The 13,029-nt window shown below is 38.5% G+C and overlaps 1 protein-coding gene across 4 annotated transcripts; it reads right to left on the reverse strand.

Moving 5' to 3' along the window:
* Window positions 1-1,539: 1,539 nt before the first annotated feature.
* On the reverse strand, window positions 1,540-7,137 carry LOC103702398 (transcription factor bHLH49). 4 transcript variants are annotated; one of them, XM_088707626.2, is made up of 10 exons: window positions 6,456-7,123; window positions 6,232-6,337; window positions 5,067-6,113; window positions 4,740-4,949; window positions 4,579-4,644; window positions 4,429-4,497; window positions 4,203-4,274; window positions 3,816-4,010; window positions 2,692-2,753; window positions 1,540-2,190 (listed from the first exon to the last, which is right to left on the reverse strand). In XM_088707626.2, the coding sequence occupies exons 3-9, from the start codon at window positions 5,835-5,837 to the stop codon at window positions 2,697-2,699; spliced, it is 1,440 nt and encodes a 479-aa protein (XP_088563752.2). In that variant the 5' UTR covers window positions 5,838-6,113; window positions 6,232-6,337; window positions 6,456-7,123; the 3' UTR covers window positions 1,540-2,190; window positions 2,692-2,696. The 4 variants fall into 4 exon arrangements, with proteins under 4 accessions (XP_088563752.2, XP_008783047.4, XP_089782373.1 ...); XM_089926248.1 differs by having other exon boundaries at window positions 2,055-2,190; window positions 4,579-4,639; window positions 4,735-4,949; window positions 6,456-7,120; XM_008784825.4 differs by lacking the exon at window positions 2,692-2,753 and having other exon boundaries at window positions 6,456-7,137.
* Between the last annotated feature and the right edge of the window lie 5,892 nt (window positions 7,138-13,029).

A 13,029-nucleotide genomic window follows, 5' to 3' on the forward strand; every position in this document is an offset into this window, starting at 1 on the left:
CAGATAACTTTTTGAAGGTTTTGACTATGAAAAGGTGAATTATATTATTATCTTACCCTACCCAGCATGAAGATTTTCACCATTGCAGGATAGGATGTGAGGAATTGCTTGTTGATGTGCATTCCAGCTGGAACTCATTATTTATAACATGAGTTTGATGAATCCTTAATTGTTGTGGGAGGTTAATTCTAGTACACTGCCATATTATTTAGTGCCTCATTTCACATCATACATAGTACTCCTCAGGATTTCTAGATGCTGTCCTCAGCAGGACACCAGTCGCCCACATCCAACAAGAAACTCTATGATGAGTGCCTAAATGATTAATCCTTGACAGATGGACATAGATCATGACATGTCCTTGCTGCAGCATCTATAATGCAGCTGTGGAGCCAAACCCATGTTGGCTCAGCAGGATACCTGTGGTTGGGCAGACCTACCATCACCTACAACTTACTGTTTCTGGTTCTTCACAAAGCATGGAGATAACACCATTAGAGAAGGATTGAGAATTAAGCTTTCGCATATTGATCCTGTCTTCCTCCAAAACTCAGTCATCCATTCCTTGTGGTAAAGAAGCTAACCACCTCTTTATGGTTTGCCTTAAAACTGGACACAGCATGGCAGCTTCCATTAGGTTCCTCAGTTAAAGGTGGCCCATAGGGAAGGTGTAAATTGGTTGTTCAGTTTGAGAGCACTGTTGAGAGCTTCGTTAGTTAAAAAAAGCTGAAGCAACGGCACATGCTGCAAGCTTCAGGCTTAGAACTTAATGCTGAAGTATAGCACCTTCCTTCCAACTCTGGGACCAATGGTGTTCGAAAGTGGTCCTAGGCCAACCAGCCACTAGATCTTTGTCGGATCACAGTTGGTCCACCAAAGCCTGTCATGACGTCAGGGAGATATTCCTCCATTTTGGAAGCAATTGGTCGAAGAACCGCTAATTAAGCACCAGCCTGACCCCACTGCCATATGATCGATTTCCTTTCACCGGCAAGGATTAGCTCTGCAATCTAATGACTTCAGACAAAAGGATACAGGTGAATAAAGATGCACCTCTGAGCAATTAATGGTGCACTACTGTGGGGGAAGTGTTGCTTCTAATTGCTTCTCCTCTATGCCAACCAAGCACTTCATATTGCTTCTCTCTTACACCAACCAAAGTTGGTTCTTGGGGGAAGGAAGAAAGGTGGAAAGAGAAGTGGGTGATGGCAGACTGTTGCTGCCCTGTACAGAGTTCCTCAAAAATTCAGGTATCTATCAACAAAGATTACTTTTGCCATTCCAAAATCTTTGGACCCACAATCTTTCCACAGCCTTTTCATCCTTGTCCCTTCACACCTTCGAAGTCAAATGCAAGATATCTAATGAGTAAGCTGGCCGGCGAACCAAACAGACCAGTTGAATGCCTGAAGATCACCGTGTCAATGAGCTAGCAAAATAGCTGCGTCAGAAGAGCATGGAATATTTAATATTCTTGTTCTTTAGTTTAGAAAAAATTGGACATATAAACCAGAACAATATATGTAGAAGTTGCACAGATTTCAGCCAAAGGAAAGCCAAATTTGGACTCATAGTTTACAAACTTATTTACCGACATCCGGAAATTAACAAAAAAAGAAAATTATTCAAATGTAAAAAAGAACCTGATATACAGGAGCACTTCGCTAAACTCATTTGCGATTTTTTTTTGGCTACATTATGCTAAGCTTTTGATACCAGTCTCATCATACAAGCGTCCTCTAATACTCTAAAATTTTCGATAAAAGAAATGAAACTAGTACATAATATAACCAACTGCAGGGCGAGCGGCCTTCATTTGCTGTACAATGATGAAACTTCAGACAGTGCTCTGAAATCAGATGCTTTAAGTGGAATAAGCCATCTTCCACTAGAACTATCGGATGAGCATATACATTCGCCTTGGCCTCTTACCATGTCGCAAGAGAATGAGGCTTGAAAAGCATCAAATGTGATAACCAAAGCTCGAATTCTGAATGACGTGTTGGCAGCAAACACATGAAGCCAGACAAGGAGACTTCATGTTAGCTAAGGAACTCGGATATTGTCGTAGCCTTACATGGGGAAGCCATCACGAGGTTTACTGTTCGACTCTTTTGAGTGAAGAGGGGGATTAGTGGTATAACTCAATTGCATGACATTGTGAAGCTCGTCATCCCATACATTTGGCATCTGCAGAGATATAAAATAAAATCAGGTGGTCTGGCCTTGCATAATTTATCATTTTAGATAATGCTATCATGCTAGTGATAAAAGAGAGTTTTAAAAGGATAAAACTAAAGGCATAATTTGGCTTTGTAAGTTTGAAATTGAGGTAAAAATCTTCTTGGCTCCTATACTATTATCATGCCAGTTTTACGTTATCCTAATCTAAAGATGATGTTAGGCTTTCCTTCAAGAAAATCTAGAGGCTAGCAGAGAATACGGTAAATTGGAAATTTTCATCATATCTATGAAAATGGCAAGAAAGAATTTTAATTTAAACTCTCTCTTTTTTTCTACACTTGGTTGTGAGGCATATTCCCAACAAGGATATCAAATAATGGCGGTTGTATTTTTGATAGAGGAAGTATGAGACGGAAATCTCTGGCCAGGGAAAAAAAAATCATCTTTAATTTAGTTATATATTTACAAATATTTACGACTAGCAGATAAAATGGATGATATACTAACCTAAATTATTGAAAGTTGTCTATCCTTTCCAATCTTCTCTTCCTCGAACTAGAAGTTTTTATCTGAATTAATTGAACAGAAAAAAACTTTTTTATACTCATCAATATTATGGTTTGAAGCTAGATAGGGTGGGAAAAAAAGAGAATAGGGTTTTAAAAGAGTAGCAAAGGAATTGCTACCTGAAACTTCTTTAAGATAAAAGAAACTAAGTAAAAGATGTAACCTAATGAGGAAGACAATTGTTGAATTGCGTTAAGAAAAATAGATTATCCAACAGGACATGAGTCAAATTTTCCAGCTAAACATACAGAATGCACTGGTAGAACACTCCCAACATATTTAAAGCAGAGGCACATAACAGTACAAAATATACTTCTCTGACTTCACTATATGCAAGTGCTTGCAATGGAAATATGATCCCTTCAATTGCTGTTCAAGATAAGGAGCTTGAAGTCAGAATTAAAGCAAGTATGGACTTAAGCATCGAAGGAGAAAATTGGTTGTCCTTGTACGAGTCATGTGTTGCAGACAATCAAGAGAAATTTAAGTAGGAAGTTTCTTTTCCTCCATATAAAAGGTATATTTAGAGTTGCAATTTTTTGACATACTTAACATCTACTTTACAAATTATACTGCAGTTGGTGCCAGTTGAATCAACATAAAAATTTGCTGGCTAGTGGCCAGAGGTGGATATCTAGTTCAAAACCCTACTTGAAAGATTCAGTCAAAGGGCAAGAAAGGCCACTCAATACCTAAGTTAATTCATTCTCCAGGCAATTATATACTAATTGTAAACATCTCAGGCTAATGATAGTTTCAGTTCAACTAATTGGTTCTTTGGCGAATGAAATGAAAACAGAGGATAAAAATGTTTATATTCTGAAGCTTCTCTTTCTAATGTAAATTATCAGTGTTCTTTAAAAAAAAATCTTTTTGTTTTCCAGACTTCAACCTTTTCCCACATGTTTGGATTTTGGAAAATGATTTCATTCTGTATGCTTGTATATATGAAATTTTCTGATCCAAGCAAAATCAAAATCATTACTTTCAAGATGCATGAATATGACATCAAATCATTTCTTCATGTATAAGGTAGATTAATAAGTCTTTTCGAGAAGGAAAACCTGAGGCGTAGGCTCTTTGAATCCATTCATGGCAGTCAATTGAGCATTCATTGCTCTCCTAGTTGCATCTGAAGGGTTTCCCATGCCAGATATCCCAAATTGAACCAAACTGTGTTGAGATGGATGCAACTGAGGAGGAATCGTGTCCGGCGAGAAACCAATCATAGACGAAGAACTACCGCAGGACTGAAAAAACTGTTATGCAAAGCAACAGACTGCATCAACCAATTATACCACTATATATTTTGATACAACAAGCATTAAAGAAACCGGATTGTTAATAAATAAACCATTTGTATCCCAGGACTCTTCAAACTTCAATGCTACAGACATCCTTTCAAATGATTGCTGATCAAACATTATTAACAAAGGAGATATGCTGCATACATCTTTTGAAAGAAGCCCTTCCATGTTGAAGTCCAGTCGTGGATTCACATTCGCAAGTTTCATCGACAGAAACTAGGGGAAGAAAAGATACATGATTAGTTACAACTGCTAACCAGTGAGCACATTCGAAATGATTAGTAATATAAGATATTTGGCAAGATATGGATGCAAGGCTTCATGTTCATTTCGGTCGAAGAAAAATAGTCTTCCATGTCCAAAAACTTACCTCAACCTGCCGTTGTAATGATTGAACATAGTTTATGATCTCATCCAGCATGACTGCTTTTCCTGTGACCTACAGTTCAACATGCCATGGTAAGAATGTAAAATTGAATTTTGAGTAGGAATACCATCAAAACTATTCTTTTGAACATACTTTACTGCAACCAGGCACAAGCTCTTGAAGATACTTCATCCTTTCACTTATTTTTTCCCTTCTTACCTGCCACAAATACCGGCCCACCCAAACCAAATAAGCTTCTACTATGGAAAACAGGACACAAGAAAACTTCTGCAACTGTATTATTGGAACCTTACTCTTTCTGCAAGACTATGGCTATTAGTTGCCTGGCCACGCCGTGCTCTCACATGAATATAATCTTCCTTGGAACCTTCTGTGTGATCTTTGACCTGCTTCCCAGTAGGCTTTGAGCTGGTCTTCTCAACTTTTTGCTTAGTTTCAGTGCTATCCTTTGTGTTTTCTATTGATAATTGTGGGCCTCTTTGTAGTTGGTCCAATTCCATATCCTACCATCCAAAGATCCACTCAGAAATCTTGGCTATAGTTAAAAGCAGAATAGAAGGGAAAGAAAGATAGCCAGCCACAATAAAACTTTATCTCAAGAAGAAAGTGCTATAATCTACCTGATTGGTTCTTTTTCTCTTCTTTGCACCAAGATCACTGGAAGAAGAGTTCGCAGCTTTGTTGGCCAATTCAGGAGACTTTTCTCGATCATCTTCAGAAAAGTTGGCCTCCCAGGACTCGTTGCCCAAGCCCCCAACCAGGGAGCCCCCCTTGACTCTCTGGTTGTTCGATGGACTTCCACTAATGGATCCACCATCGATTGTCCTGGGAACTTCAGTTAAGTGCAATTCACTCTTCTGGACCTGAGCTCCCGCAACACCTCCTGGAGCATTAGAGCGTGGAGTTAAAGATTCAGATGGGCCGAAAGCGTCCGTTATGTCACTAAAATTACCACCATTGAAGCACGAAAACCTCGCAGCCCTCTCGATGAAATCAGAATCAGCAGGAAAAAGAGAGAGGCTTGGGAGTAGAATTCCCGGGACGGCTGGCAGGAACATTTCTCTAGAAGAGACTGCAACTGGTTTTCCAATCGGTATGCTGCTGGAAGCACTCATGGTGGTCTGAACATCACTAAAACCCGAGTTCTGTGGATTGGCAGGGTGGCTCCAGAGGCCAGGAGGAAAGGAGTCCACCACAGTAACTGAAGGGCACGAGGAGGAGGAAGTCTTCGAAGCTCCCTGTCGACACATGGCAATGGGAGGGTTGGCTGGAACAGCACCCATCGACGGTGTTCCGAATTGCCAGTTAACAGAGATACCAGAAGTCTGGTGGTTCAAATGATCCCCACTCCTCTTCTCCATCCCAAACCTATCATTTGCATCCATTTCCATCTCTCTCTTTCCTTGACAAGAAAATCTTAGAGGCAGCTATCAGAATTGGATCTCTTCTTTTGATGTAGAAGAAGGAAAAAATCAAACTTGATCTCTTTTTTCACATTTGCTGTCAGTGACAGCAATCCAACAACAGACAGCCATATCAGTGACAAAGATTGACATCAGTGGCATCGAACAAGGCCATCCAAATGGAGCCACAAAGAAAGACAAGCAGTCAATGGGAGCAAGTAACTTGTCAAATGGCCGGGGGCCACAGACTTCGGAGATGAACAACTGCGGAAATAAGGGAAAAGAAATAAAGGAATAACAAGGGTCAGCTAATGTGCAAAGAATAATTCCATTATACCTCATGGAACAGCACACATGGATAAAGAGGTCAAGAGCATAGAACCTCTTTCAAAAGCCAGTTCACCGAGCCACCAATCTCAGAAGAGAATCCTCAAAAGTCACATAGCCCCCAGCTCATATCCGAAGCCATCGATTCCAGACACCAACAGCTTTATTCATCACAGGGAGCAAAAGTAAGCAAAAAAGGAAGCTTTTATTAAACCAACAATACTAATTCAAGATCGCATAGTGATCAACAGGATTAATGGCGTAAACATTGATAAATACCTTCGAAGATCACCGGTCAAAGGAGGGATTGGCTTATGAATGGAAAAAATTAATAGCACAGGGTGGGGGGCAAACAATATGAAAGGCCAGGAATCAGACAGAGAAGGCTTCAAAGGACAAGAAACCCAGTTGCAAGGAGGGGTTGAAAAGACAAGGCAATCAGAGAATCCTTCTGCTATCGGCAAACTGGGAAGCAGCAAAAGTGCCTTGGTTTCAGAGAAGAGCAGGGCAGCCCAGTCCGACCCATTCAAAGCCAAAGCCTCCCTCTACTGCCTTCCCTTCTCCACACTCAAAGCTCTGAAGCCAACACAAGACCACAACCCAAACCACACAGTGGAAAAAAGAGAAAAGCAAAGATGGCAACTTGAGATTCCTCCCTCTTTTACCTCCTCTTCTCTCCACTGAAGCCTTTTCCCATTGAAACAATTGGAAAAAAAAATGGGACCTTTCTCCTGCTTGGGCTTTGCTTTTTTTTACTGTCTTCTTCTGCTCAGAGGCCTCTTTACAGGTCTAAGTCTAAATGAAGAGAGAGGTCATCTTTTTTTGCTGGAGAAGAGAGTGGTACATCAATAGATGGAAAAGAGAGAGAGCTGTGTGTGTGAGAGAGAGCGAGGGTGTGCAGCATTTATACCTCAGTACTCCATGAATGAGAGAGAGAAAGAGGCATTGAATGATTAGCACCACCCTAAACTATATACAATTGAGAAGAAATGGTAGAGAGAGAGAGAGAGAAAAAAAAAAAAAAAGAACCACACTTTTTTACAGTTTACTAGATTGTTTAATCTATGTTGGGCTGTATTAACTTTTTTTTAACATAGTTTTTTATTATCTTACTTGACTTATTACAGCCTTGATGCAGCGGCATCACCCGGGCGTTACCAAGTGCCAGCCCTCCATTATCTTAAACTTTTAATGAGCTCAGTTATATCTTAATCTTAACACAGCTGTTGTTTCGCATCGGATTGATAGTAATGAATAATAATCATAAAATTTTCATGATTTATAAAATTTTAGATTAAAAAGTTAAACTAAAGTTAGGATATAAACGGTTAATCAATTCAGAAAAAAACAAGCTAAAGATAATAAATTCAGCCGTCGTGGGCAGACTCTATTATAGATTTCTGACCATGTTCTCTATAAGGCCTTCTTCTATTGATTCCTACAGATTGGATCAAAATTTTTTTTTGAATAAGATATTCAACTCCAGAGACGAATCAATTTTTTTTTATTGGTTCTACCTTATCTTTTTTTGAAGAAAATAAATTTTTTATCGAAGGATCAGGAGAAAAAAAAAACGATCTGAATCTCGGGTGTTTCATGTGTCCTGAAGGTGTTTTTCTAAGTAGATAAATTTTTACTAATTTTATAAAAAAAATTTTACAATGTTTCCATTACTAATATCTCTATATAGACATAAATCAATGTTTCCATTACAACAAAATAAATCATTAAGTATTGGCCATATTCTAATTGTGCATTGCAGAGGTCCTTTATTTTTCTAGTGTGATCACCATTATAATGTAATTATTATTTCAAACCATGCAAGATTAGGTTTCTGACGTAAGTAGTTAGAAAGTCTAGATTTTTTTTTTAAAAAAAAATCTTACGGTACTTTTTTCCCCATTGTTCATGAATAATCTCCGGAGGAATTAAAGGGCGGGGGTTGGGTTGGGCGGAGATTTCGAAGATCTGAGGGATATCTCGGGAGATTTTGGGGGGCCGGCGAGTGAGTTACCACACTGGAAGCATCGGTGTGGAGCCCCACCGGCGGTCCATTGATCGGACGGCTGTTGTTGGGTGGACCCTCGGATCCACCGACCGCCCTGCGTTGCTTTTTTTGGGACCACCGAACCCCAGGAGGACATCAGTGATCGGGACGCAGTAACCGTTGATTTCGGCATGAAAGGACCGATTGGTCCTCCATCAGGGAGAGAGTTACGGTGTAAACTCATGGATTTGGACCGTCCATCTTGATGATTCGAACGGTTTGAAATCGATGTGGATGCGAGAAATTCTGGTAATAGATTGCTATGATCGAGGTTGTTAATTCGTATCCCCCAATCATGACCCCACCCTCTTTCTATTACTTTACTTTCCTTATACAATAACGGTCAAAAGCTATTCTTTTGAGCTTAATTTGAATATATCCGTAAACGAGCTATGAAAGCTCCAAAAGTGTTAGCTTTTAAGTTAGGAAAGCTCGAGTCTGGATTAAGTCAACCGTAAAATTTGAACTATGATTGAGACTTGAGACATATTTGGTTGGAAAAAATTGATCTCTCGAGCCGATTGGTTGGTTGAGAAAAGTTTCACTCCCATTTCAATTTTCTAGAGGAATGAAAATGATTTAATCCTTCAAAACTCAAATTTTACTCATCTCCAGCATTCATATTTCAGATTTCGATTCTGGTTACGAATCATACGTAAGATATGGCCAAATCGATTTCTATTCTAATCTATTCCAATTTTGATTACGATCGCGAACTAAATGCTCTTTTAACTAAAACGGATCCAAACTAACTAGGTCCAATTAGACTAATCCAACTATTTTACATAGCTTACATCCTGGCTATGTTTAAGGTTAGTAGGTACTATGGACCTTTCTTGGTCAATCTTTTAATAGCTCAAAGTGAGAGCTAAGCTAGTCTAACAGTTACATGCTAGGTCTGAAAGTAATTGTCTTTGATTAGACTGAAAGCATGTGAACGGATTAGGGTCAGGCTATGGTTCACCATCATCATAAGAGAGGTAGGTCCTGGGGCAGCATTTATTGTACCTGACCTAATTGTTTCCTTGCTGCCACATCAATTCTTTGTGAAGGGATTTACATGGCACATTAGTTCAATCTTGGTATCCAAGGATCATGCAAAGTCTACATCGCCATAAATCAGTTTGTCTAAATCAATTGATCATTTAATTAGGGGCTCTATATTGGATGTAACTGACTCATTCAAAATTACATGAGTATCTTTCTACCTATTTATACTCATTAAAGTTTCTTTCAAATTGTCTTTCATTAGATACAATCCTACTCTCCGCAACCAAGATTGTACCACCTAAAACTGGGAGGCAATACAAGGCAAGCATCAAAGGTGATGACGGTAATATATTTAATCGAAAACGATAATTACAGCAATATAGATCTAAGAGTTATCAGTAAATTTGTAATATATCTAATGCTGCAGCATGACTTGCACAATGCTATAACAAGCGGAGCTGATTAACTTGACTAATTTTCGGGTCGACTCAGAACTTACCCATAAACAGCTCTTTCATGGCACTTGACATATGTGCTCTAATTTTTCTGTAAAATATTTTAGGCTATAATAAATAAATACAAGAAAGGTTTTACCAATAATTTTTAGTATTTAATTATATTCTTATCTCAAAAAATATATTTTAATATCTTTGCTATATTTTTTAATGTTTTGAATCTAAATTGCATGATGGATATCTGAATCCATGATACAAACTATTCATCATGATTAAAAGACAGATGGTTTCTTAATAACAGCATAAATATTCTTTTTGCATGCGGTTAGGTTGAATCCATGCTAAATTTTTGTTCTACAGTTGTTTCAGAATATGCTAATTTTGGTTAACAATGTGCTTTGTTTATTTGGAGAGTGCATTTTGCATTTTCACACCAGACATAGCTAATTTTCTTACATCTAAAAAAGACAATAAAAATTTATATTATTTATTTTTAAATAAAAACATTATAGATAAACTATTCAAGTCCAACTACTTAAAGAAATACATCATCTAGGTTTCAACTTGCAACCTCTCCCAAAGGGTGTACATGCTCAAAGATATTCCTCTCTCCCCCCCTCACATACAAGCCATTACTAGGTAGCATGGGGACTTGAGACACACCTAACTCCAAGCATTAGAATAATCAGGTCTCACTCACACCTCTTTACTAAATGAATCTCTCAGTCCCTTATACCATATTAAAATGCAACATATGGGAGGAACTATGACTTGTGTTGATTGAGTGGGCTTCACCAGAGATTTGTTCAGGAACTTTTTCTTCCCTCACTTTCCTTCACATATGTGAAAGTCCTTTATGACATCCAAAAAGCCTCCTGCTTCTTCTCTAAGGGGAGGGTGGGATCCCAAATTCCGATGTAGAAGACAATGGGGCACAACCTGCTTTTGAAGTTGAAAAAGAGGATGACAGATTCCTTTGCACCCCTTTTGGTCGTTTTATATTATTTGAGCTATTTTGCCATGCCCAATAGGCTCCTCCCACGCATCCCTTGCGTTTGTTAACCCACGGGCCTCTTACTGTGGGGTGGGGGCCTACATGTTCGGAAAATGGCAGTGGTTATAATGTCATGGAGAATTTGGTAGCTGAAGTAACAATTACTAAGGAAGCATGAGCACTTCTTTTTGTGAAAGTAACAACTAAACAAGCAACTCATCTAAAGCAACAAACGTTGGGAGGTGGGAAATGGAGATGACTCTCAAGCTTGCTTGCTTAGTTTTCCATTTACGATAAAGATAATTGGAGAGGGAACCTCTTTGCCTCTGATCCACTCGAGCACTGTTGCGAACTAAGGTCTGTATACGTATACTCGTGCATACGTGTTTAGCCGATCTTTGAAAAGTAAAATTTATAAGGTCCATAAAAATATAACTCTATCAAATTAAGTGAGAAAGACTCCACTTATCTATCAAATTAAGGGCACTAGTTTTGAGGTAGACATTTTTTGAGTGAAGCTCTATACCATTGGCATGTCATGTGGAAGGAGGGCATTGATGCAATCCATGGTATCATTTATGTAGCATTTTTTCAACATTTAAAACAAATTTTACAGAAGAGTCCAAACGTTATGCATTTCGATGGCTTAAATATTACTTTCCAATGTGCATTGGGATATTATACTCCTCTAGGTTGATGAAGGTCCACCAGCATATGATTGGCATTGAGCTAAGAAACTGCACTAGTTGCATTGGTACACATTAACATATTATATCGTTATGCACCCTAAGTGCTATGATGTTTAATTACCTAATAGGATTTTGATTGACTCTTAAAGGCCTAAGATATCTCTCAAAAAGCTAATAGGATTTTGGTAATCAGGTCCCTTGTTTTGGTCCATCTGAAAGCAGTTCTTTCCTTCGAATGGATCTCACTTCTTTTTGTAGATTAGATTAGTTGGCATTTGGTCTCAGGATGGAGATTTAACCATCGATATGCCTAAACTGACATCTAACTTTTAAAGCATTTTGTTCTCATAACATGAGCTTAAGTGTGTCCGCATGAATAGAGATGTCATCTTTGTTTTGCAAGGGGGGTAGTTGTGCATGCAGCTCTTACAACATAATACAAACATGATCAAGATGCCTTTATAACGTGATCGAGATGGGGTACGACCTAAGGACTAGTTTCTTGAACGTGAATTGCATTTGGATCTGAAAAGCCACTAGAATTGCCACTAATTCTAGCTCTACAAGATATGCAGCGAATCTAATTCTGAAAGTTCTTGCAAGGTCGACACAGCAAAAGGAATACCTCAATGCATGTGTTCTGCAGCTGCTTATTTTCCAAAGAGATGAAGGGACATGGGTGGAGTTCAAATTAACTATAGTATTTTTTTTTTTATGTAAAGGGAGACAAAAGGAGCCACCCTGCTTTTATTAAAGATTAATCATATTTACAATAAAAATAAAGAACATAGATGAGTTACATTCTTAAGGGAGGAGAGGAACAGATGTGAGAAAAAGAAGCTAAATGGCTCTAAACCAAGTGTTTGATAATCGGAATAGAGAATGTTGATGCTCGTAAGATGTTAACTTTCTCATTCATGAAGACATATCGAATATGCAGTAGTGTTATGCATAAAATCATCGTCATGAGGTCATATTATAGACAAAACCTAACAGCAAGCACATTAATTTTCTTTTAAGTTGAGCATCACTGGTTCTGATGGTTAATAATCCTTCCAAACTTCTTTACACATCGGCGATAATCTCCCCACCTTAATTTTCCATATAAAGCATCTAAATCCGAGTTAGAACTTTCAAAGACCAAAGGCATATTAGTGGTCTCTTACTGATGAGTACTGATTTCGATCAGAAAAGGATTCCCTCGCATCAGCCTAGTGAACGGATAAGGAAGGTATTGCCAACACCAGAGAGTAGGAGGTATCGTTTTTTTTTTTTTTTTGCTGAAAGAGAGTAGGAGGTATCTTGGTGGACTCATTTTTTAAGGAAAGCCGCCATCAAACTTTTCTTGAAAAGAAGATTGGACCTCCCTTCAAGAGGGAAGAGAGCACATCTTATCTTTTGTGCACATTTTCCACACTGCCTCCTTTCAAATGGGATAAGTTTTGTGAGTCTTTATCAAAGATGCCGTGCTCCAAGGGTGGTCTGTGGAAATGACATTGGCAGTGGATAAACGTTGAATCACTGGCAGATTTGTGGCAGCTTTCATTACCATTTGTTGGCCAACCAAGCTATAAATCTAAAAAAAAATTGATGGGAGGGTTGATAGAGGCACTGATAGATCCTCCAAGAGCATCCAATTCATGGCACTCCGAGGTATCCTATCTTTTGACTTTATTGG

Source organism: Phoenix dactylifera, chromosome 11 (genome assembly GCF_051530095.1).
Source record: "Phoenix dactylifera cultivar Ajwa chromosome 11, Ajwa_hap1_PhDact_Kaust_v1.1, whole genome shotgun sequence".
In the NCBI taxonomy this organism is placed as follows: Eukaryota; Viridiplantae; Streptophyta; class Magnoliopsida; order Arecales; family Arecaceae; genus Phoenix; species Phoenix dactylifera.

Excerpts from the sequence above, each read along its gene's own strand:
- LOC103702398 (XM_008784825.4), bottom strand. The coding sequence starts at position 5,837 with ATGGAAATGGATGCAAATGATAGGTTTGGGATGGAGAAGAGGAGTGGG. Across the intron at positions 4,950-5,066 it reads AGAGAAAAAGAACCAATCAG|GATATGGAATTGGACCAACT; the intron begins GTAGATTATAGC and ends TTTGGATGGTAG. Across the intron at positions 4,275-4,428 it reads CATTACAACGGCAGGTTGAG|TTTCTGTCGATGAAACTTGC; the intron begins GTAAGTTTTTGG and ends TTCTTCCCCTAG.